The 25,792-nt window shown below is 46.0% G+C and overlaps 1 protein-coding gene across 1 annotated transcript in view; it reads left to right on the top strand.

The window, feature by feature from the left end:
- The window catches only part of camk1db (calcium/calmodulin-dependent protein kinase 1Db), a gene marked incomplete at both ends in the record, with an annotated part of 25,226 nt that extends 1,333 nt beyond the window's left edge, over window positions 1-23,893 (top strand). Inside the window, 10 exons of the mRNA XM_080504601.1 lie at window positions 9,681-9,812; window positions 12,837-12,911; window positions 15,766-15,904; window positions 16,012-16,138; window positions 16,391-16,466; window positions 17,637-17,749; window positions 20,120-20,198; window positions 20,963-21,050; window positions 22,040-22,202; window positions 23,736-23,893. Coding sequence (XP_080360727.1) covers window positions 9,681-9,812; window positions 12,837-12,911; window positions 15,766-15,904; window positions 16,012-16,138; window positions 16,391-16,466; window positions 17,637-17,749; window positions 20,120-20,198; window positions 20,963-21,050; window positions 22,040-22,202; window positions 23,736-23,893 — 1,150 coding nt within the window. The remainder of the gene's footprint in view (window positions 1-9,680; window positions 9,813-12,836; window positions 12,912-15,765; window positions 15,905-16,011; window positions 16,139-16,390; window positions 16,467-17,636; window positions 17,750-20,119; window positions 20,199-20,962; window positions 21,051-22,039; window positions 22,203-23,735) is intronic.
- Window positions 23,894-25,792: the final 1,899 nt, after the last annotated feature.

Here is a 25,792-nt window from a genome sequence, read left to right as displayed (position 1 = left end):
AAAACCGCAGCCGTCAAGATAAAGAAAAATGAAGCAGAGTCACTGTATGAATCATGCATGTTCATTTTTTTTTCATTTTTTTTTTCCCATTCCATTCATGATTTCTAATTGACTGTTTGCCGGTGTTGCCGGAGGCGACCGGAGGTGGGAAGTGGTGGTAAAAAGCCCCAGCCTGCCGTCAGGGAGGTGGAGCAGACAGTTTAGTGACAGACTGGTCGGCGCTACATCACACATCTCACACGGTGTAAGCTCTCATCTTCATGGCCCCTGAAGACACGTCTGAGAGGAATTCTATGTGGTGATGGGGTTGTTTTGTTTGTTTGTTTTTTTTTATTGTCTGTGAGTCGGAGAAAGGACCGGTGTCGAAGAAGGAGCCTTCCCGGAGGGCGTGTGTGTGTGTTTGTTTTTTCCTCTGGTTTGTCCTCAGAAAGTGGTGTCAAACTGCATGAAAACCAAAAAAAAACTAAAAAAAGGGCCCCCCCGGTCACTGCGGCTGCAGCACAACCTGTAGAGAGGTCACTCCAGGAGGATAAAAAACCCCAGACGCCGTGGCCGGCTCCTCTGATAGGAGCTGAACTTTGAATAATCTGCATTCCTGCTGGTTTGTTTCCTCCCCCGTCCTCTCATTTTTTTTCGCGACTCAGCGGCGTGACTGCAGATGTGTCTCTTCGCGAGGAGCCGGGGATCATGAAATTCTCACTCTCAAACCCAGTGATTCACGAAAGCGCGGCTCCACACTCGAGCTGTCGGGAGCGAACAGTCAGACGTACCTACCCGGAGGCACTTCTGATTTCCCCAAGGCTTTCGCTTATGTGTGTGAGATCCTGTGAATAACGCCGGTGAATCATGGCGAGTTACTGTCCACACACACACACACACACACACACACACACACACACACACACACACACACACACACACACACACACACACACACACACACACACACACACACACACACAGTGGCCAGGGTGGAGGAACACACTCTCGCCCACAACATGAGCACACATCTCCAGGGCCAGATTGTCACTGCCGGGTACCCGGTCCGGGTTCGACTTCAGGCCCGCTTGCTTGTCCCTGGGTGTCTTAATCGGGCGGCGTTGGGCTGCGACAGGGAGGGAGGGGAGGGGGAGGAAGGAGGGGGGGGGTGGGGGGGGGGGGGGTGTAAAACGGGCCACCTGGGGGCAGGAAGGCCCAGCGATCTGGCGGCTTTGGCTGAGGATTAAAACTGGAAGTGGAAAGACCGTCGGTGAGAGGAAGAGGACGGAGATTATCCCCGTCCTCTTGCGCCACCTTTTAACTGTAGGTCGTTTGCGAGGGTTCCCCCCCCCCCCCCCACCCGCCCTCCACCACCCCTCCTCCCCTGTCAGCATCCAAGAGAGATCATCCCCCTGCAGCAGAGTGCTGCTTAAGCAATCACAACTACTGCTCACGGAAAAAGTCTCCGACTGCATTTTTGCTTCATTACAAGACGGACATCTGATGCACCTTTGCTCAGTTTTGTCAGCAGCGAATCATTAAAGTGTATAAACGCTGACCTCAGTCCTTCGATTGAACCTTCGTGCGCGAAGTTGTTGTGTTCCGTTTTTAAAAGCAGGACGTGTAGCCGTGTGCGTTCACACGGCAACGCCGTCGCCTTTATCTGTTGCAAACAGTCGCAGAGCATTTTTAGGTCACCGCCACACACACACACACACACACACACACACACACACACACACACACACACACACACACACACACACACACACACACACACACACACACACACACACACACACACACACGCCACAAACGGTTTCACCTCCGAGAGGATTTTATTCCGAGCGACACCGTTGTTCCAGTGACGCTTTGTTTCTCTGTTGCCGTCACAAAGAAACAACAGATTGATTTGCTCTGCAGCTGGAGGTGGGTCTGATGAGAGCAGGCTCGCCGCAGGAAGCCGGCGGCCACCCCCCCCCCACCAGTTCCCTGGCACCGTTTGCTTCGGGGCTAATTTCAGACCGTTAAGCTGCTGGAACTCCGTGGAAGCAACTTAAGTAACCCGACGAGAAGCACCTTCAATTATCTCAGTGGGTGAAGTCTTGAGAATGTGAAGTAGGACAAGGGTTTGCCACTCAAACGTTACTTCTATGCTTCAGGTTTGATCGTTTGATTGACTTCAGCACTATTTATTGTTCAAGTCGGTTCATTTTCATTTATATAGCTCCAGTTAGGGCTGAGCGATAATGAGCTTTTTTCTCGATTTTCTCAGGCCATATCACGATTCATGATGTATATCTCAATATTTAGCCTGAGCCTGAAAACATTCCCTGTTCATACTACAGTAATATATCCTAATATTTAACTTGGATGCAATGAGGGTGAAATCATAATAAAGTGAATCTTGCCAAAACAGTATTTATTAAACAGCACCATTAATGGTGCAGTAATTAATCGTCTTTTTTTTTCTCTCTCTCACTTGAATAAACAACGCAGGTAGAGTTTTTTTTTCTCCAAAATATTTGTGACCAAGTAGTGTGCACATCGAGTTATTTTCGATATATCTGGATCCAGTAACGTTGTCATGGGGCTGAAAGTTGTCAAGAGACAAGGTTTCTAGATTCATCGTCTGATTCTGGCTGCTCGTTAAATTTGCATTTACAAATTTTTCATCGTCTGTTCGGTGAACTGGGATTGTTTTTTGTCTATGTATGTATCATGTAGTCAAACTGAACCTTCAGAGTGGAGCCAGCAGTCGTTAAAGCGTTAGCACGGTTTTCAATTCACGTGTGTCGTGACGGACGATCATCGTCTCACGGAGCTTGACATTTCAGTAAATGCAGTGGGAAGGAAAAACCAGCAGTCCTCGGAGCAGGCGGCAGGAAAAGCTCTCCGTGAGCAGGAAGTCACCTCCAGATGAACCCGACTCGGAGGCGGAGAACATCTGCCTCATTGTCACTCGTTTGCTTTGACGGATGCCGGTCCAATATTCAATTTAATTTATACTTTACCTTCTCCGCCACCACGTTAAGGAAACCGATGACTCCTTCACTGCCCGCTTTTAGAGGGAGTGTTCAGTGGAATTTGATCTTTTTTTTTTTTTTTTTAATGGACCAGCTGGAGACTTTCCCAGAAAGGAGCAGCGTGGACAGAACAAATCAAGAATCTCAAAAATCAACCGGATGAATTTCATGGAGGCCAAAGCAACGAGCACATGGGTGAGAGATATGCCAACGCTGACATGTGCACGTAAGATTTAAAAACATGCATTTGAGCAATTTTGGAGGAAATAGTTAAGAAGAAGTATGTAGCCTCTGCTGCACTGCGTCAGAAGAACACAGATATTCTCCTCTACTTCAGGTGAGCCAGGGATTTATCCCGTATGGGAGGAAGCTCCCCTCCCTGGCTCCCCCATCTCCTCCATCGACAAACACTTCGAGAGTGACTGACTCAACGTTTTCCCAAGTCGCGCTGACAAAGGGACTCCCACATGAATCCTGTTTCCACGGCCCTCCGGAGACTTGGATGTATTGAACACTGGGGGAAAAAAAAATGAACCGACCCGACGCACAAGTTGCACAAACCCCCGGTCGGTGAGCGTGTGCTGGAACTTCCCACCGTCTGAGATCAGTCGCTTTTCTTTTAGCTGCCAGTTCAGGGATGATCGGAGCTGCGGCTGACACCCGTACACGCCACCCGCTGCCCCCCCCCCCCCTGACAGGACCGTCAGAACAGGAACATTACCTTCCTCGTGTTTGATATTTTAAGGGTTAACCGGCAGATGTGAATCCGAGCTCGGTGCATTGAAGTGACTTGCCGTTGCGGCCGGGCATCGATCGTGTTTCTGAAACGCGGCTGGTTTAAAAGGCCAGTTGGGTCCTTGAAAGCAGCCTGAATGCAGTGGGAATGGCAGCTAGGCAACTAGGAGGTTGGAAGTCCTTGGTTGCTCTGTTTGAAGAAGAAGAAGACGAAGACTGTATATACTGTCCCCCCCCCCCCCCCCCACCACCACCACCACTGTCCTTCCTGCTGCTGCGCCCACTTGTGAAAGCACATGAGCTCTGGTGGACTGGACCCCGCTGTCCCGTATGGCGGCGCCGGAGGCAGTAATCACCTTTTTATTAAAAAAATAATAATAATTCAGCCGCTATCTGACAGGTCGACTTGGTACGAGATTATCTGCCGCTCCGGGGAAACGCTAAGCAGGAGCTCTTTTCTCACTCGTCTGGAGGCATCATTGGCCGTTATCAGGCCCGTAAACTGACCGCCGTCCTCCACGTGATCGCCTATCTGATGAACGCCAACTGCACATTCATTCATGGGAAAGGAGGCTCGGCCCACTGTGTCTCTTTGCGTTTCTCCAGTGGAGCAGATGTACTGGAGGGTCTGTGCCGACAGCTGACGGCCAAACTGATAGACAGTTTGATGTACTTTTCACCGGGTCGCCGTCGTCTCATTCAATGTGTTCACCCTTCCTTTATGCAAACGTCATTTTGTTGATCAAGTTATTCCTGTCAGAAATGCCTTTAAAGTTCTGTTTATTTAAAGAGAAGTTGAACATGTGTGCCATTTTAAATGAAAATCAAGAACAACAAATAAAATAATTGCGTCAATGATTTTGAAACCTTAAAACCAAATATGTATGTGAGGTCTCACCAGAGAACCAAGGCTTTAAATCACAACTCCAGACGTGTGTATTGTTTATTTACGATTACGCAACACTTTTATTTTCACAACAAAAACTCATTCAAAAAAGGTGAGTTGGTCTCTGCTGCTCTTCAGTGTTTTAATGGTTGTGGACTCAGAGAAGATTGTTCCTCTTCAGTACACTTTATGCCGTCAGAAATACACATTAATTAGTTTTGTATCACCAATATTACAAGTCACAACACGAGTTTATACTCGACTGCGTGTGAAATGGTTTAACCAGTCGCAGTCATACCTTGTTATCATCTGCTGGTGATGTGAAGTATGAACCAGGAATTATTATAGTTTGAACTGGAAGGTTGAGCTGTATTCTTTGAGTATTTTGGTTCACTTACAGATGTGATTGTTTCTGGAAATGGGATGAATGTTGTTTCCACCACTGGAACCAGTGCAATGGAAAATATCTTCAGGCTATTTTGACTGGGATATTAAATCCTTTTGCAGAAACTTGTCCCTATGACTTTTAAACAATGTCATTTTCACACTTTGTCCAGTCACTCTGCTTTACAAAGCATACAACAGAGCAGATGGTGGTGCAAAAGTCTGGTTAAAAAAAACCCAACAACAACAACTAATCAGTGCCATTGTGTAGCAGCACAACGATCTCCTCCTTGATACCCACGTTCTGATGGATCCGAGCTGAAAGAAAAGCCTCCATTATCACCTGTGCGTTTATGTGGAACAACTAATGTTTTGGAGAATCGGTGTGTGAGCTTGTGTGTGTGTGAGCGCATCTCCCTCCAGAGCAGCTGGTGTCACCGCCCTGCCGAGGGGTGACTTTGAGCATAGCTCTACCTGGATTATTGAGTTGTGACTTTTCCCATCCCGTCCGTTACGTAACAGGCAACAGGATGGATCTTACACAAGCTGATTCAATGTGATTACTCAGCAGCAACACGACACACGGCGCCGTCTGCGAAGAGCCACGAGAGAAGGAGCCCCCGGTGGGCCGCCGGGACCCCACCGTCTTCCCCTCCCCCCCGAAGAAAAACCAAAAGGAGCGAGCTGAAGTCGCAAGCCTCGGCGTCAAAAACGACCCACTTTTCGACACGATGGATTGACGCGGCGCTTTTGCCGTGCCGCCGCAACATCAGCCGTCGGCGGCGTCCGGCGAGCGGCCCACATTTCACATTTCACATGAGTCAGCCTGTTTGGCTCAGCTGTCTGCACATGTCGCGCTGGTGCTTGTGCGACTGCAGACTGTCACACGCAGCTCACGCTGTCGTCTCAACGCCGGGGCTCTGCGCCTCTCGGAGGGAACTTAAAAATCAATTATTATTATTATTATTATTATTATTATTATTCAGCCAAGTGAGTCAGTGTACGGCTGACTTCATAGCGCAGTCTTGTAACACCGGGTCAGGAGCATTTGGCAGTCGAGGCAGAGGCACATTCATTCGGTGTAATAGACCGAGATGAGCTTTAATGGAGTTATGCTGCAACTGAAACCCATGATTATTGTTAGCGATTATTCAGGTTTTTTTTTTTTTTTTTTTTTTGTTGCTTAATTTATCTTGACCAGTAGTGCAAAACCTGTAACGTGCTCCAGTTTATTATCGCCCACAGTAAAGGGAGAGAGGTTGCACGGCGGTGCAGCAACAAGGCTTCTGGTTCTCTGCTCTGAGAGCATGAATCATTATTTTATTAAAACTGAAGCCTCTCACACCCCCCCCCCCCCCCCTTTTTTTTTTTTTTATTATAACTTTGGTATTATTTTGTTCAAATGGATGTAAATAACCTAACGTGGTCATTTTTGAGTGACAGTCGCAGGCTCGGATCATGTACAACGTCTGCAAGTAAAGATATGTAGGCGGACTGTGTGAGAGGTGACGCCATGTTCTTTTTGTAAAGGTCTGGAGAAGTTCGGTTCATCACAGTGAGGAAAGAGGGACATTTGTCTCATCCAGGCAATAAAAAAAAAAGCAAGATACACAGGCTAGAATAGAGAATATCCATCCCATGGATATGGCAACAAAAAAAAACAACCCAACAACCTTTCCACAATTCAACATTCGTAAACTTTGAATAGTTTCCCGCGTCTCGGCTGGTTGAATGAATAGATTTTGCTCTCCAGTGACTGCTTGCATGTGTAGATTCAGCATGTGGGCGGTCACATCACCATATGCATGTTGGTAGCGGACGTCGCACCTTTTTCCTTCCCTGCGAGTTGTGAGCTTCCAGCAGGGAGGCTCGGGCAGAGCTGGCGGCACAGTTTGTCATGCCTTCATGCATTGACGGAGCGAGAGAAGTCGCGGCCCTGAGTTCTGTTGTCATTCACAGGAAGTGATGCCTCTGCCTGTCAATGTGGTGAGCTGTGGCGGGGTGGGGGGTGGGGGTGGGGGTGGGGGGGGGCATAGAAACAGCCTCCCTCGCCGTGCAGCTCGCAGGTTTCCTGTGGTTTCCATCGCTGCGCTTCCCCTCCTGCAGAAGAGAGCGTGCAGGCCCGCTCGGCACGCCAGGTGTCGGGGGAGGAGTGTTCGCTCTTCCACCTAGACGTCCACACGGCGTCGGCGGTGGCGTGCGCTGCATGGAAACGACGGCTCATTGTCCTCACGGCAACAGCTGCGGCGGGAAGATAGATGGTCCAGCGGGCCGGCGAGGAGAGCGCGCACCGCCTCCCCCTCGCTTATACAAGGCCCTGCATTTACATAGCGGCCCTGCATCATGTGTCACAATGAGGTCAAGCTGGAAGGGCGTGTGCTGCAAGCCCTCGCTGCTCTGTGTGTATGTGTGTGTGTGTGTGTGTGTGAGAGATGAACCTGCAACCCAGCGTTGTGACCAGGTAGTGTGGTTTGTGCGTGCACTCTTGTTTGTGTGCCTCAGCTCAGGCTGACCCTCCCCCTCCTCCCTCCCCCTCCTCCTCCGTGTGGTACAGGAGCGAGAGATTAGCGTGGATTTGATGGCCACGGTGGGACTTACCGCAGCCAGTGGCGCTGAGTTTTAGAGGCCGTTGGGAGGAATGGATTACACTTTATGGACATAATGGATCCTCTGTGGTTTGTCGTGTCCGAAGCGCTTCAAAGATCATTTATGTGCGTCACCGCTTTTATGTATCTGGTGACATCCAGCAGTTCACCTGTTGCAGCCATCAAACACAAATGATAATAATAATAATAATATGTGGGCTTATCCTCACATAAACTATAAATAAACACTGAATAACATGATTACAATGTCTATATCTGCTCCGTTCACACTTTATATGCTTCACAAGCTGGTCAAAGATAAAACAAGGTAAAATCCTTATGTAAACTCACATTCAGGTTGAAATCAGCAGAGGCCAGTGGACCGTCCATTTTCTATACATGCTTTGTCTGCCATCGCCGCTCACTGCATCCTGGACAATTCCATCACAGGACAAACGCGGAGAGGCAGACAATCACACACACTCTCATCAACGCCGACAAGCAGTTTTCAGTCACTGATTAATCTGATGTGCATGTCTTTGGTCTGACGGAGGAAACAAACCCACACGTGCTCACAGACGACATGCAAAGTCCGTCTAACTGCAGATATTCCCATTATGAAGTGAAAATGCAAAATGCTACTTAATTTGGCTTGTATTTGATCAAAATCATGTATTTTTACCCCCCAAAATATGAACGTTGTTTAGTTTCTGAAACAAAAAAGCATGTTTTACACTAGTTTCCTGCGACATACTGACATTTTATGTTCCATGGGTTCTTTCTCTTTCAATATCTTAACGTCTAACATCTTTGGCACGTAGTTTTAATTTGTCAAAATTAGGGCTTTACTGAAAATCATATTTAAAAATTGATCATTTGCTCTATTTAGAGCTTTGGAATTCTTCCTGTACCTCGTCTTGTTGAAATGTTGCTGTCTAACACGCATAGGATACGTTTTGGATTATTTCTGGATATTAACAAGAGACTACTATGAAGTTGGTAACTTTAGGGAAACTATTTGTTTTACCTTTGATGGGCAGTTAACTACCAACCGTATCTCCTTTTGTATCTCAGAAAAGAAAGTCAATATAGGCTTAAAGATTTAAATCCTACTATTTGGCTATGCTGACATTGTGCTGTGATAAATAAAAGTGAAGGAAAATCCTCCAATGAATTGTAAAATCTGTAAAGCCCCGCTTGTTTTTCTGCCGCCTGCCTGCGTTCACTCGGTCATCTCGGGTCAGAGACGTCTTCTACAAAAAGGAGAGGCTTGGTCCCGGCTGTTTTTAAAGAAACAGGCGCGAGGGAGGAATGCGGCGAGGAGACAAAAAAGGCCACATTTCGTTGCGCGCGTGGCAGATCGGTGAGACGCACATCCCGGCGTCCTCATGTAACATCAGTTCTCAGATTCACTTTCATGTACGAGGGCCCTCTCATCAGTCATCACTTCCTCCCTTCATCAGCCTCGCTTTAGTCTTTTTGATCATGTTTCGCTCCGTGATCACAGCACCAGACAGAATCCGTCCCTTTTAAAAATCTGAAGCCATCCAGCGGGTGCATGGAGGGAAAAAAAGGTGTGTAATGAAAAACAAGAAGAAGAGGAGGAGGAGGAGGGTGGGGGGGCAATCACGCTGCCTGCTCAGAGAGATTTATTATCTCTGCGGTATCATAGCAACAGATACAGATTGCCGGTGCAAATATTCCCTTAATTCGGTATTTGTTTTTAAAGGCTCCCATGTATGGAGGCAGATGGCAGAGGAAGACACGCCATCCGCCGCCCTAAATGGGTGTTTTTTTTGTTTTTTTTTAGAGTTTTAAAAAAAAAAAAAGTGTTTGCCGTGCTTTTTGGCTGTGCGCGAGCGCCGAGCGTGCAGCCAGCAGCAAAGGGCTGTCAGCCATAGTGCGGGGCGCTGCCAGTTCTCGGTAAATATTCACAATATGCTGTTTGTGTACTCTGGCCTGTCTGCCTCTGAGTGCCCCTCTATCTACTCACTGACGATGTGTCAATATTGTCCGGGCGTGCATAAAGCGGGACTAACGTGCCTCGCACTTTCTTTCTTCCTTTTCTTTTTTTTTTTCTCTTAGCGGCGCGTTTTCCGAGGTGGTGATGGCTCGGGAGAAGGCCACGGGGAAGATGGTCGCCATTAAGTGCATCCCAAAGAAGGCCCTCAAGGGGAAGGAGACGAGCATCGAGAATGAAATCGCCGTCCTGAGGAAGTAGGTGTCACCTGACTTGAGCTGCCCGGGGGAGGAGGAGCGACGCTCACGGTTTCCTTCCCTTGCACTCCGAGTCACTTCATTCAGCCTCAGTTTATTTAACAGGCACCGTCAGTCTGAGGTGACTTGTCAAATGCAATCGATCCACCCTGTCTTTGGGCCCTTCGGGGTTGAGACCTGCAGTTCAGCATCGCCAGTCGTCATGGTTTTCCGGCATATCGCAAATCATCAGCTTGTGTACATAACGTACAACTGACTTCCAGTTTTGTATTACGGCCAGTCATTGGTCATTCGATACCATGTGGTCTTTACCTTTTAGAACAGTGTTTTTCAACCTTTTCTGAGCCAAGGCACACTTTTTTCTTTGGAAAAATCTGGAAGCACACCACCACCAGAAAATGTTAAAATGTTGAGCTCTGTAGCCTATATTAACGATATAAAGTCATTCTCGTCAATACTTTATCAATAGGAATCAAATAAATACAGAAAAAAGTATTTCCCAATTTCTTTTTTGTATTTTTACCCACTCAATGTGAAACCTGGGCCTGATGGATGAACACAGAGTTGAGATCCTGGCAGGAATAGAAGACAGACAAACACCAACATGTCCAGTTCGGAGTTCAAATTCTCCCGTTTCAAAAACTTCTCCATCACTGTCACTGACACAGTACTTTGATACAAGATGGTAGCAGCCACAGGTGGTGGTGATTAACCAGACTGACGTCTTTCAGTTTCGATTTCAACGGCAAAGTTCTGTGCTGCCATCTATTGGCAAAGAGTATATATACATAATTACACCTGACTATATCTCGCAGAACACCAGTGTACAGTGGTTGAAAAACACTGGTTTAGAAAGGTGACCTCCGATTGGTTTGAAATTCTCTGACTGATCCTGGTGCGTTCAAATGCTAAAGCAGAGAGGATTGTCCGTTCCAAGATGCTGAGGAATCATATATATGATATATATATGCAGAATCCACACAGGTGGTATTTATTATATGGACCTATGATCCATCAAATGTTTCACTTCCAAATGAAAAGAAAAAGGAAATATATTATCCAGTGACTGGATCATGGACAGTCAAGGCTCCGTGGCGTCCAACAGACGTTGACATGATGGAAAAGTGTTGGACTAAACAGTGTCTTGTAGTTGCTCATACGGACCTTTTTCCACCAACGACTGGACCTGGACAGTGGCTGGTGGAGGCAGTGTGACGCACTGGGCCAAGTGGTGGGGGAGAAACCTGCAGCTTCGGAGGCCTGACATGCATTTCAACGTGATCTTGACACGTTCCACCGACCTATGCTCTAAAGCTGTGCACTCCTTCATAGAAATGTCCGCTGGCCACTGGTCTGCTTCGGCAAGATGATGCACCTTTTTTCCACTAAACAAACATACTTCAAGAATGTTTTGAGAAAGACCACAACTTTGAGGTGTTGACTTGACCTCTGAATCCCCCAGGTCTGTCTCCGGTCAAGCTTTAGTGGGACGTCTGGGAAACGGGACTGACCACGGGGGCTCAAGGATGTGCTGCCAACACACCTTCATGCCTCAGAGGACAGGGCCTGGTCTTAATGATATGGTGGATAGATGTGGGGGTGGGGGGGGGAGGGGATGAAAGATGGAGAATTTCATTTTAGGGTTTGGGTGAGGATTTGTTTTCTACAGGAAGTACTACGTCCATGTGTGGTTGAAAGAACACGGGATGGCTTGAGGATTAGGAATCTACTGAGGTGTGCTTTGACCACGAGTTGTTTTTTGAGGGGGTGGTGGGGTGGGGGGTGGGGTTTGGCCAAATGTGATGTTTGCTCGTAGATGTGAAGAGAATTCCGATATGACAAACTCACCAAAGACCGAATGGGGAGTTAAAGCGACTCTGTTGGTTTCAGTTATCAGTAGAAGTCTCAGTTCCTCACCTGCCTCAAGCCGCGCTGCACACTGCTGCCACACACACACACACACACACACACACACACACACACACACACACACACACACACACACACACACACACACACACACACACACACACATGAGAGGATTACACTGACACCGGGTGATCTGCCGTCCTCCTCCTGATGGGTAATTCCCCCGAGAAGCTCAGTTATCTGTCATTCTTGAAGTGAGCTCACCAGTTGTTGCCTGTAGTTGCTTGGTTACAGCTACTATCCTTTGGCTTCACCCCCCCCCCCCCCCACCCCCCTCCACCACCACCACCCTGTCTTTTTTTTCCTTTATTCCTCCATCTTGGTTCCTCATCCACTTCCCTCACACCTTTTACTCATCTCGGTTAGTCACAGAGCCATCAAATCAAACCTCATTTCCATTCTGGACACTGAAAGAAAAAGAAAAAAAAAGTTGTGAAGGTTGTTTGGTGCTTTGAGACCGTCGTCTCCTCCTCCTCCTCCTCCTCCTCCTTTTTCTCCTCTACTCCCACATCGTTCCTTTCATACACTGACCCTTCCTGGAGATGCTCATGTGAACATCGCCTCGCCTCGGCTGGCTTCTTCTTCTTCTTTTTCTTCTAATTTTTGTTGCCTGGACACAGACGAGCAGCCGGTCAATAACATTTTCTGCAGGTGCTCCTGCTGACGGGGGAAAACCACACCGTGACTCATAGAGCAGCTCCCTCTGAGACACACACACACACACACACACACACACACACACACACACACACACACACACACACACACACACACACACACACACACACACACACACACACACACACACACACACACACACACACACACACACACACACACACACACAAAAACAACATGCCTGGGTACTTGGTCGGCTTCATTGTGCAAATGCATACACTAGCATAAGTGCACAGACAAAAGAGCTGAACCCCCCCCCCCCCCCCCACCCCCCCCCCCCCCACCCCCCACAAAAAAAGGAAGCCTTGCTGTTACAGAAAAAAAGAACAGAATGAAAAGTTGAATTGCGTGTATTTTGTGACCATGTGCTGAAATGAGCGGAAGCCGGTGAAGTGATTAATCTGCCGTCTCTCGCAGGATCAAGCACGAGAACATCGTGGCTCTCGAAGACATCTACGAGAGCTCCAACCACCTGTACCTCATAATGCAGCTGTAAGTACATCAACCCACCGAGCCGTTTGCTGAGGTCGGCACTTCGTCTCCCATTTGGCCTGTCATTTTGATAATGTGCTCAGTTTAGTTTATTTATTTATTTATTTGTTTTGCTTGAGTAAGTGTCTGCGCTGTCCTTGAAGCATCTCTGCCTGAGTGGCTGCAGAACGAGGTCAGAACAGCAGCTTCATAAGTGCAGCTCGGCTAAATAGAAATGCAGCACGCCACATCGCATCCAAAGCTTAACTGGCGTGTCGCTTCACTTCAGCGATTTGACATTTTGAAGTTAAAAAAAAAAGAAGCAAATTTTGCTTTCATGGGGAGATTTCTAAAAGAATGCTACCATTGTTGGCCGTTGTTCTTGACACAAAGAGCTTTGCACTGTTTTTGTTAGACGAGTTACTCATAGATGATTTTTTTCTCTCTCTCTCTCTCTCTCCCCTTGAAGCAACACAAGATTTGCTCTATGAATGGTTAGAAACCCATTCAGTCATCTTTGATTGGCCCAAATGTGCTAAATCAGCCCACGTTCACTAAATCAGCCATTTTCAAAGGTCTTATCCAGTTTCCATAAAGGAAAACGCTTCTTTACCATTTAACAGAAGTTTCCTGATGCTGGTTCGTGTTAAATATAATGACATAAAGTAACATCAGTACAGTCATGATGTATACTTTTAACTATAATTCATGCTGTACAAATAGGATTCGAGGCTCCAGAATGATTTGGAGTGAATTGTTTAGTTTTACACTTCAATCTTTTGGTTTGAAAAAAAAAAAAGCGATTTGTGGGACTAATTGTTGGGAGTGTTCGTGTGACGACGAGGAAATACCACCGTGTGATCTGTAGAAGTGTTTGTGTTTTACTGTAACTGTAACGGTTGCTTTCATGTTTGTTGTATCGAGGAACAGAATGTGTTGTCATCAGTGGCATTTACATTGCTTCATGAAGCGCCCCAAACCTTCCCACTTCCCTATTGGGAATTTCCCAGTTCCTCAAGATTTGAACAAAATCTCAATCCCCCGCCCCCTCCCCATTTGATAACTATATTACCTTCTCAAGCTTTTAATATTTGTGTTTCAGGTGAAATAGTTTGTCCTGCTTCCCGTTAATCCCGTTAAAATCACTCTTAGTTTGAGTTTTATCCTCTGGTTTGGAGAAAAGCCACCGAGCTAAATAGAATTCTTTAAAGCCTTGTTAAAATACAAGATTGTATTGTTTGTCAGAGCTGTTCTGCGGTCCCCTGTGGAGTTCCCCGTCTGCAAACCGTCCTTTCAAATGTGTCTCTCAGCTGCCGAGTGCACACTTTCCCCGGCACTGTCATTTTCTCTCGTGCGTGGCATATGTCGTCACTCGTCCTCGCACCTTCCCCCTTCCCGCCGGCATTTTCACACCGTTTGTGAGTAATGCGCCAGCAATTTAGCCGGCTTGATCATTTGGCCTCTTTGGTATCTCTGAAAGGTGCTTAATGTTGCCTTCGAGACTCATTAGTGTAAAAAAAAAAAAAGTGATTGCCAGTCGTACTCTCGTGCTTAAAAAGCTCAACTTGACGCACTTGTTGTGCAAATGGAGCTCAAAGTAGCAGAGAAAGGCTGGTGCATCACTTCCCAACACCACTTCCTCAAAAAGACTTCAATAATACATAATAGATCTTAGAATACTGGATAAAAGAAGGTATTTTTATCAGCCCAGGATTATGAGCAGCATTTTGGTTGATTTCATGAGAAACTCTTGAGATGTAAAGCACCTACTTTTTAGGAGTGGTTGGAATATTCTGCAGGAATCTAGCAGGAGCTTTTTTTCATTTTGTGTGTGTGTGAGCAATCATGGCAGCGCTACTTAGGACATTGCATAAAATTCTATTTCTTTAAACTTTCATATTAAATGGACACCACAAAGGAAGAAAAATGCATCATGAAAATCTCCCCACGAAGAGAAAACCTATCAAATACATGCTTTTGGAAACACGGGGAACTTCCACCAGATGCACCTTTTTTAAAAAATCCCTGCATTTTTAATAACACAGATTCTGTCCTTGATTTTTACATTTCTTATTTAACGCGTCTGCTTTTGGCATTCTGTTGCCTTATTGTTGTGGTTCTTATCTAATAGAATTCACATTTATCATCTCGCTTGTCTCTCACTTTCTTTTCCACATTATTGTTCTTATGTTGACTTTATCCAGTCACTTAAAAAACAACTTAATTTACATGTCCTTCTCATTTTAGGAAAGAAAAACAAGCAGAAATTGTCTTCTTTTTTGTCCCAACAAAAATGTCTCATTGCCATTATTGATTAAACTAAAATAAACCACCGTCACTCAGGCTGGGTTGTTATTTACACACAAGATTCATCACTGTCGTCCTTTTGCAGCCATATTATCAGAATTGGGTGAATCATTATTAGAGGCTATAAGTTCAAGCACATATGCATACAATATTAGCAGATTATGAAATAAATTTTTTCTTAATCCCACTTTTAACCAGCTTGAGACTCTTGTTTTATTTGTTGCCATTTAAAAAATTTTTTATTTTATGTTTTTATTGTTTTTCAGCTTTATATGCCTATTTATGTACAGAGCGGGTTGTTTTTAATAGTGCTCTCGAAGTAAAGTTGAATTGAGTTTTGTAATTTAAAATAAAGTCGCCCTGACGTACAATTATTGTGGATAACCGCTATTTCACACTAAAAGCTATTATAAACTAGTTGAAATTACATTTCATTCTCTCCAGATAAGTGTGCACAAATTCCCGTTACTGTGCAACAATAAAAAACCCCTCCTCAGGTAAACGGCTGTATTCAAACTCTGTGAGTGTGACACTACTGCCTGGTTGTTTAACGGGCGTTTGCTTCCAGGGTGTCTGGAGGGGAGCTGTTCGACCGCATCGTGGAAAAGGGCTTCTACACAGAGATGGACGCCAGCCGGCTCATCCGCCAGGTTCTGGACGCCGTCAACTACCTGCACTCCATGGCCATCGTGCACAGAGACCTGAAGGTGCTGAGGGTTTTTTTTTTTTTTTTATTTTGTTTCATATTTTTCTGTAACTCAATCCAGCAGAATCTTCACACAAGCACTCGGTGACACGTTGCCTCTATTTCCAGCCCGAGAACCTGCTGTACTTCAGTCCTCACGATGAGTCAAAGATCATGATCAGCGACTTCGGTCTGTCAAAGATGGAGGGAACAGGTGGCGTGATGGCCACCGCCTGCGGGACTCCTGGATACGTGGGTGAGGACGCACCCCTCTGAGCCCCGGCTTCGCCGACGAAACTCGCTCTGAGATTAATGAGATGCTGGAGTTGGAGTAAACACGAGCTAATTGAATCGGGCCGGCAGCCACAGGTTAACCTTGGCCATCTGCTGCCGCCATTCGCATTCTTCCCCCAGCCTCGGCTCGCCGGCGTTTTGTTTGCACTGCATGAAGACTTGTTATTTCTGACCGTCTAAAAAAAAAAAATCAAAGTTCTTCTGTTGGTTTCAGCTCCTGAGGTTTTAGCTCAGAAGCCCTACAGTAAAGCAGTGGACTGCTGGTCCATCGGGGTCATCGCTTATATTTTGTGAGTAAAAAATTTTATTTTTTATTTTTCAATGAATGTCTATGAGGAAACTTTGACTTGAATTAGACGTTTTGACCAATGGGAGCAACGCTGTGGGTGCTTTCCAAGCTCAATGTCAACGATAGCAATAGAGTAGATTAATACAACAAATCTGACATAAACAATGCAAGAATATCAAAATGTAAAATGGAATAGAACCCTACAGTGCCAATAAAGTCTACACCGACACCCCCACATCCCCACAGACACGAGCGCTGTAATAATAATATACACGTTAAATATTTCTTATAATAAATTTAACAAACACCTACATCCCCGGCAAACAGCTGGAGGTATTTTTCGAGATATTGTAGTTGTGAGGAATCGTCCTATTTATTAGATTCCTGCCACTTTCGGGTTGAACTCTTAACTAATCTTATCCTATATGGACTGTAGGAGGATTCTATGCAAAGAAGTCCTAGAAAACGCAAAAAAACAAACAAACCACTGCTTCCCCCTCGCAGATAGAAAAAATATGATCACGTTTGTCACTCCGGGAAACTAACCAGAGATTCTCGTGACCTTTTGACCCCTGGTCCGATGCAGCCAGGTCAGTGCAGACTGTCGTCACGCTCATTGAATAAAACAAAATCCCGGCTGATTGTTTGGGGACTCTTCCTGCAGAGTGACCCTCCATCGTCACTGCTGTCGTTTCTTAGCGTTACCCCCCCCCCCCCCGCAAGTGGAAAGTCTCGCACCAAGTTGCCGGCCTAATTAGGTGAAGTGTTGTCGCTCATTAGCACAAAGAAAATCCCGGTTGAGGCTTTCCGTTTTGTTACGGGTGAGAGATTTTGAAGGTGATCGAGTGTTTCTGTCCTCACAAATGAGCCCCGTGGTTGTTTTGGAATCTTTTCTTTGTTTCGTCATCTCAATTAAATGTATTTATCTCTCACGTCTGCCATTTACATGCCCATCATGTACAACGTGCTGTCATTGTGTGTGTGTGTGTTCATGCAGTGTTGATAATCCCACTGCGTCTCCTGTTGGCATGCGATGTGAAAAAAAAAAAAAAAATCAAACTGCCAGTAAATGGGATTAGGCCAGAGCAAATCCTTTTTAGATTTGGGTTGAAGTTTCCAACATCAGCTGGGCGGCGGCGGTTGTGTAATCCCCCATCTTCATCTGCGCCAGGCTTTGCGGTTACCCTCCTTTCTACGACGAGAACGACTCCAAGCTCTTTGAGCAAATTCTGAAGGCCGACTACGAGTTCGACGCTCCGTACTGGGACGACATATCAGACTCTGGTGAGTCTCACACTCTCCGCTTATGTCATAAACTTTATTTGATGGCTCTTTGTTTTTTTTGTTTTTTTAATCCAATGGGGCCCTGAAAACGTACAAAACTGTAAATATCTATCAGACAAAATGACTCTGGGATAACAAGCGACATGACTCTCAGACGAGCTCGCCTGGGGCTCGATCATCGTGAGTGTATTAGGATCCCACATTTGATAAACTGAGTATAACATGCTATTTAAACGCACTCTCTTTCTTCTTTTTGTGCTCTGGGGTCTGTAAAAAAAGTGTGTTGATCTAGTTTTGACGAGGTCAGAGCAGACGACACCTCCGTGTACGTAGTGCAGATGTCGCGCGAACATGCTGTCACAGCGACTCATTTCAGCACATGAACTTTAATTGAGATCTATTTTAGACTTTGAAATTGAAAGTAGTTATTAAACGTTTACAAGTGATGCCTTAAGTCGACCGTGTCAAACTTGTTTTACTCCAGACGCCACATGCAGTGCAGTTTGATCTTAAATGGGTCCGGACCGCTAAATAATTATATTATAATAGCGTTTTAGTGCAACAAAGATATCGATGCATCATTAAGATCATCAGTTTACAACAAACCAGAGATGTGAGTAAAAGAACTACAATCTCCACAATGTTAAGTCTCAGTTCACCGTGTGCTTTACAACTTACTGGTCACATTGGATTTTTATTGTTATTTACATCTTCAACGATGTTGTTGACACCCCGACCTTAAGCAGATAGGATTGTAGTCATGTCTGGGAGAGTTTGTAGTGTTTTATATATATATATATGTATAAGAAAAAGAAATGGGAACTCAGTAGGAGGAAGTATGGAACTCCCCCTTTGTCGTACTGTGTCAGATGATAAGGCATTCAAGTGTGTTTATAGTGTGTGTTTATAGTGTGTGTGTGGGGGTGTGTGTGTTAAGTGTTCATCCATGAGATCATGAGTGATCAGGTTTGATTTTCCAGTTAAAAAAAATCACAATTTCTTTGAATGGATTACAGGAATCTCATATTTTGGCTATAATAGCAGTAGTTAACTGCTGCAGAAGTCAGGATCGCTGAATAAAAATACCCAAAATAGTAGTAAAAACATTTGCTCAGGTTCAGCTGAAAATCTGTTGCAAAGCTTCATGAAAACAAACACAGTTGCTCTCAGCAAATCCTCACCAACAAGCCTTTCCTTTTAACTATTCAGAGCGTATTTACAAATTCTTGAATGTCTGCATCTAAATAGACGCTTTATTGATCGCCTTGGAAAGCATCCTTTATATTCTCCGTGTATAACATTGACAAAGTCCAGACTTTGCCGTGAGGGTGTTTTCAAGCAGCGAGGCTCTTTGAAACGTCCCCTGAAGGAAACATCCAGAAGGAATTCATTGACGTGGACGTCCCCCCCCCCAAAAAAATGCATCCGCCCTCAGACGTAAAACCCTGAGAGTGGGAAACACTCGCTTGTGAAGGAAACCTGACGTGAACCCCATTAGTTTTGTCCTCGCTGCTGAAACGCAGCGTAATTAATATTTAAAAGCACCTTTTAGTGGCCTGAGGTGAGCCGGCTCACCGTCACGGCGTTCAGCGGAGACGTGACGGAGCGCAGCCGCAGCTAATGACCAATGTTTCAGCACGGCTTCCACCTCCAACGTCCGCGGGACGTCTGATCCCTGGAGTTTGAGCTTGTAAATGTCATTAATTTGAAATATTAAATATAAAATAGGAATTTTTTTCTCTCGAGACATGTTTAATTTTTTATTTTCTCCCCCCCCCCCACCTTTGAAACTTGAACCAACATCCTTTTATATGATTATGGATACCTAACAATCACAATAAGACACATTTCACATTTCCAGCTCAGGAAAGAAGCTCTCTGAATGGCAGGAATGTAAAAGACTGAATGTTACTGCGACAATGCAATGTGTTATTTCTAATAAAGGAAGCTTGAGTCACACTGAGCAGACTCTGTGGTAATATGTTTGAAAATGGGGCCACTTACCTAATAAAGGCTAAACCTTGCAGTGTAACAAGGGGTCATATTTGAAATTTCTCTTTTTTTAACGGAAAATATTGTCAGTTGTTCTAAAGACCATGAAGTTTATTGAATTTCTAACTTTCTCTCTTGGGGGCTCTCTGGCGCCCCCTAGGGGGAAACCCCTCCCACATTTGAGAACCATTAGGCCAGAGTAGCATTAATCAATATTACATAATGTCAACAAAAAAAAACGCTGACAAGCCTGCCAGCAAACCGATGAGAATGAAACGGTGGTTGAAGCTCGGCGTGCTGAATACGTCTGCCAGGAGGTCCGTGTTCTCAGCTGGAACGAGCTCTTGACTTTTTGTTCCCCCCCCCCTCCCTCCACAGCCAAAGACTTCATCAGCTGCCTCATGGAGAAGGACCCCGAGAAGAGATTCACTTGCGACCAGGCTCTCCAGCACCCCTGGTGAGAGAGCGTGCCGGCCGGCCGTCGCCCCGCGGCGCCCCGAGCAGACAATGACGGGGAGCCGCACATCTCGGGGGTTTGTGATTACACAGCGGTGTGACGCAGATTGGCAGGCTCACGCGTTTGTCACGAATGAGCCCGTCCTCCCACTGTCATCTGTCGCCATGGCTCCGAGCCGCCAGCCCACCTCTGCTCCGCCGCCGCCGGGCCCTCGCCGAGAAATCTGACGAATAAATGGCTGCCAATTAGCGGCTGGCGTCCTGAAGGAGGCTTGAAGAATGTGGACGCTCTAATGAATAATTGGGATGTCTTCCCGGGGCCTGCGTCAGAGATAATGAGAGTGGGCCGGCGTGGGCCGGCGTGGGCCGGCGGTCTGCAGCCCCGGCAGCACGCGGGTCTGTTTAGCCGGTAATGGGCATGGCGGGGTTCCCGGTGGGCAGGTGGTCCCACCGAAAACACAGATACGCGCTTTGTGACACACCTTGTTACCGGCGTCACGACGGAGAGGAACGACTTTCGTTCATGCCGAGATATTATGATGAATGATATCAAACCACCTCATCAATCAGAGGTGTTTAAGCAGAATGAAAACAGATGAAGGGAGCCAACAGGGGAGCAGCGTGACAATGATTCCCCAGCCATTACGCATAGAAACACAAACCACCGCTGCCTTGCCATGTGTGAATTGTTATGAGCCCGATCTGAGAGGATTTGACTTGCATATTTTATTTATTTTTTTGTTTATTTTTTTTCTCCCCCCCCAGGATTGCTGGAGACACTGCGCTCTGCAAGAACATACATGAGTCAGTCAGCCGGCAGATGAGGAAAAACTTTGCCAAAAGCAAATGGAGGGTGAGCACACGCTTTCTTTCTCTCATCAAATATTGACGACAATCACGCCGCATCCACTTGCATTAGTTTCCTGCAAACTCCGCTGTAACTACTACTTGCCTAACCTTAACCTTAAAATGTGTCACCTAACAATAGAAAATAATTTAAAAAATCCAGAATAAGAGTCTTTATTTTCATCCCCAAGTCTCCATGGATTAGTGTGCAAACATGCTGATGCAAACAACATCGCTCCCCAATGCATGCAAACCCCTTTTTTTTTTTTTTTTTTTTAACCATTTTTTTAGATTATAAGTTATATTTTCGAGCAGGAATTAAATAAACATAGCTTTTCTCACACGGACCTTCGATATTAAGTCTCTTAAACTCTGGTAGATCTTCACGAATCGACAAGAGGAGTTATTACAGTTTGAAGTTTTGCACACGTTGATGCATCACCCCCACCTAAAACATAATCAATATTGAAAATATGTAGTTTGTTAGTTTTAGCCTTTACTCATTTATTTTTTTTAGCCATAATTTCTTTTTAGAGATTAAAAAAAAAAAACAACACCCTGCTGAGAACTAACCTCTCCCTGACCCTCAGATTTTTCCTGGTGCGGCGCCCCTACTGAAGCTCTCTACCGCCCCCTAGAGGAGGCCCTCGACACACTCTGACATCCGCTGTAGAGTCTACAAGTTGACTAATTCTGTGATAGTATATAACAAAGTTCAAATCTGAGCAGTGGAGCTGGAAAATGGACTTCGTTAAAGGAAGAAAACTGCAAAATGCAAAGAGACAACATGGAATTAACACAGTTACTTATTCGAATTAAATTACCTGACGAGTTGGCGAGCAGAAAATTAGTCAAGTCGTCGAGAACTGTGTTTTTTGTGACGTCATACTTCAGCTCTAGGAAACGGCACACGCAATGTTTTGTCTTCCCGATCAGTAATAATCACGTAGTGGCCTCCCCGTCTCCTGACACCTGTCCCCGTTTCTGCCCCTGCAGCAAGCCTTCAACGCCACGGCCGTGATCCGCCACATGAGGCGCCTGCAGCTGGGCACCAGCTTCGGCAGCAGCCTCCACGGCGCCAACTCGGCGGCCAACCCTCAGAGCCGAGCTCCCGCCAAGAGTCAGTCCGTGGACTGCGCCCCGCTCTCCCTGAAGGACTGTGAGTCGGGCTGATTTGATCAATTCTACCAAAAAAAAAGTATCAGTTTGTTTCGAGGAGCCTTTTTGGCTCTTTTTGGCCTCGAGATGCAAAACCTCAGTAAGAAAACACAACTAACAATGCGAGAGAAACACTGAGAAATACACAACAACGCAAGATACATATTACAGCGCGCAATAACAAGACATTGAGCTTAATGACGTAAGGATCAACCGTCCTATTTCCTGCATAACCTGAAGGGAAAAACCAAACGTCTTCGTCACAAACGCGTCGTCCACGGCGCCGCACAGCGCCGACCACGTTTCCCTGACATCGTTCAGGTAGTGCAAACACCGTTTTTAGATTGTGAGATGAAGGAAGGCGTTTATAGTCCTAGTGAAATGAAAATTCGACCTCCAAAACACTCTGGCTATCGCTTCTAGGGACATTTTTATGCTAACTGTTAAAACACGGCAATCTGCGAGAAAATAGCCGATAAACAGCGTAATTTTCGCTGCTGGGTGGAGCTTCTGACAATAATAGAGTGACGTCACTGGATGTGCACACGCCCAAGTTGTGTTTACATTATGGAGGATCAGAGTTTTGACGACGAAGAGGCTGAATTTAACGATATTTCATCATCATCGGGCATTTCAAACCCAGTGATTGATGAAGAAGACACAGAAGGGTCGTTCTGCCATCGGTGACCCCGTCTGGAACATGTTTGAGGAAGCAGAAGACGCTTCGTCCTCGATTCGTCCTCGTCTCCTCAGCCTCAGCAGCCGCCAGTTTTCACCGCGGCTTTGAGGCTTTGAGGCTTTGAGGCTTTGAGGCTCCTGACTTTTGGCAGAACAACCGGCTTCGTGGTTCAAGCATGTCGAAGCGCTTTTCCGACTGCGCGGAATCACTGAAGATGAGTCCAGGTATTACTTGATCGTCTACTAGCCGCCCGAGCTAGCGGCTCCCGCTAGCCGCTCCCGCCGCCTGTGCTCCTTTTCTCCTCTCTCGGTCTCTTCCAGGCTCAATCTTTCGTCAAGGCTCATAAAACGCCGACTATAACTTCAAAACACTGTTAAAACGTCGATATTTAAGACGGAAACAACGCAAGCCAATATAAACACAACAGATCAAGATCTGCACAACTCTTGATGTCACGCTCACGAAGGATTCCCCCGATTTCGTCGGCTGGATATTCAAAATTCAAATAACTTTGTTATGCGACAACAGTGGTGGGGCAGAGTCGGAGAAACCTTAGAAGTAGAACCCCAACTATCGTTTTTTGCAAAGTAGTGTTTTACATTTCACTAGGCCTTTAATGTTCCGTTTCCTTACCAGGAACTTTTACAAAAGTCTACATTTAGTAGTAATGAAGCAAAAAGAATGATGGTTAATAAACCCCGCTGACTTTACATTGTAGTTCATAGTCTATAGTTCTATGTTCATTTAGTAGCCCGGAGTGCCAGATACTCGCTGCTTCTGGAGCATTTTAGGCTTTGTTTAATTCCGTTCGTTTCTGCTGACACTGCATTTAAAATTTTTTTTATTCCTTCCCAGGTCCCCCCATCGCTCCTCTGCCCTCTGCCGTCAAAGTGTTTAGCCAGGACTCCGCCGCTCCTGCCCCCACCGAGCGGGACGAGGTGGCCGCGGCGGCCGAGGCGTCGCGGCCGCCGCGGCCCTCCACCGTCACGGTCATCCACACAGGGACTAAATGACGCCAGGTTCCGCGGGAGGTGAGCTGGGAGACGACGGAGCTCTGAGGCCGCCGCCCCGCAGGGCCTCGCGACTCCACGCCGTTGCCCAGTTTGCACCCGTTCCCGCCAACCTCCCGTCCGTTTCTGCCAAAATGGGGAGGGGAATTTGAGGAGCGCTCCGCTCGGCTCCATTTACCGCGGCTCAACCCCGCCTCCCTTCACACTGTCATGCAGTCCTGGAAGCACAGAGGAGAAGGTGGGGGTGGGGGTGGGGTGGGGGTGGGGGGGGGTTCACCTGAGCTGGTTTAAGCGGAGGCCATGTTGCAGCCTGGATCGAGGCTGTCGGGTTTGAAAAAAAGAAATAAAGAAAGGAAAAAAAAACAAAAAAAACCAAGCAGCTGGTCTTAGAAGTGCCACAACGAAGAAAAGTCTTTATGAAGCTGCTGTCACTTTAGACTGTGAGCATTGTTTTTTTTTTTTTGGTTTGTTTTTTGTTTTTTTGAACGGACAGTCCGCTGTTTGCCTTGTATAGAATTCCTGCCTGGAACCGTTGAGTGGAGTCGTGTTATGCAAGTGAAATATAAGCTTCAAGCTGTGGTAAATAATCGTGGCATCATCTGCACTCTGAACTTCTCGTTGTTTTGACGGCTCTTGTTAATTTGCGGTGGTATTTGCTGTCGTGGCTCACGGCCTCTTATCTCCTAACAGTATGACAGTGTGTGTGTGTACGAATGGGGCGGTGCGCTTTAATCATGGCCGACATCGCTGAGGGCCGGTGCGTTGCACTAATGTATTGGAATATTTATTTTCTTACCGTGTAATTCTGACTTTTGTAAAAGGACCACCTGCAGAGATGTAAATATTTCACCGGACTGGACAGAGTTTGTTGTGTTGAAGAATCGAAGGCGCTGTACCTTGTCGTTATTGCTGTTTTTAAGTTGATGAGCGTGTTTTGACGTGAGCGTGGAGTCCTCGTTGACCACAAGAGGGGGGGGGGGCGACACACAGGTTGTCCACTGTGACCAGTTCTCAGGGATTTGCAGGGATGTGCACGTGAAGCTGACCAAACCCATCCCACAGTGACGCGACGCCACTGTTTCAGACGACGACGACCTGTCTGCAAGCAAAAACCTCCAAATACTGCATATTCCTCTAATGTGCCACTGGAAGAGTTGCACATGTTGTTGTTTTATTTGCTGGTAAAGCTATTATTATTGACACTATATGACTTTTATGTGACCCTTTAAAAAACATTTCACTTATTACTTGGATGTAAACAAGGTGGCGTGTGCACTCATGTCTGTCGTGGCTGTATAAAAGGACAAACTGAATCCGAATGTAACCCGTCGATATCGCAGAGTCCAATCAGTTGTGTACAGTTGAGTAGTTTGAAAATCTCGTGCTCCGCTTCTGCCCATGAGCGGCTGCTCCTGGGAAACGGCCCCAGCCACTCTGTGTTTAATCACTGTGCTTTCATACCAGCCTGTTGAATTTAACAGAAAGACTCTTTTCTTGCTCCTCTCTCAAAACAGAAACAGGGGAGACGAGCAGCCGTCTCTGTATCTTCTCTGTTTCACCTCAGTTTAGTTTTAAAATCGGTTGCCATGGACGTCAGAAAATTAAAATTGAAGAAGAAATGGTGAGGACGTCATCAGAACATTACACAAAATGGAAGACTTCACCGTCTTGGATCATCTAAAAAAAAAAAAAAAAAAGAAGAAGAAATGTGCTGAATATCTAAACCTCTATTTACTGTAAATACAAATCTCAACAACATTGTCTTGGATCTTGACTGTTTATTTACCTTTTGTTTATAAATGCAGGGAATACATATAGTTACAGAAAAGTCTTGTATTAATATAAAATGCTTATTTGCATTGCGTTTAAATGTGAAGTTAGTATGTCTACGTTACCTCTATA

The sequence above is a fragment of the Blennius ocellaris genome (genome assembly GCF_963422515.1).
Source record: "Blennius ocellaris genome assembly, chromosome: 11".
Taxonomy (NCBI): Eukaryota; Metazoa; Chordata; class Actinopteri; order Blenniiformes; family Blenniidae; genus Blennius; species Blennius ocellaris.
The sequence above is the reverse complement of the archived record's forward strand: the minus strand, read 5'-3'. Positions and strand labels throughout refer to the sequence as shown.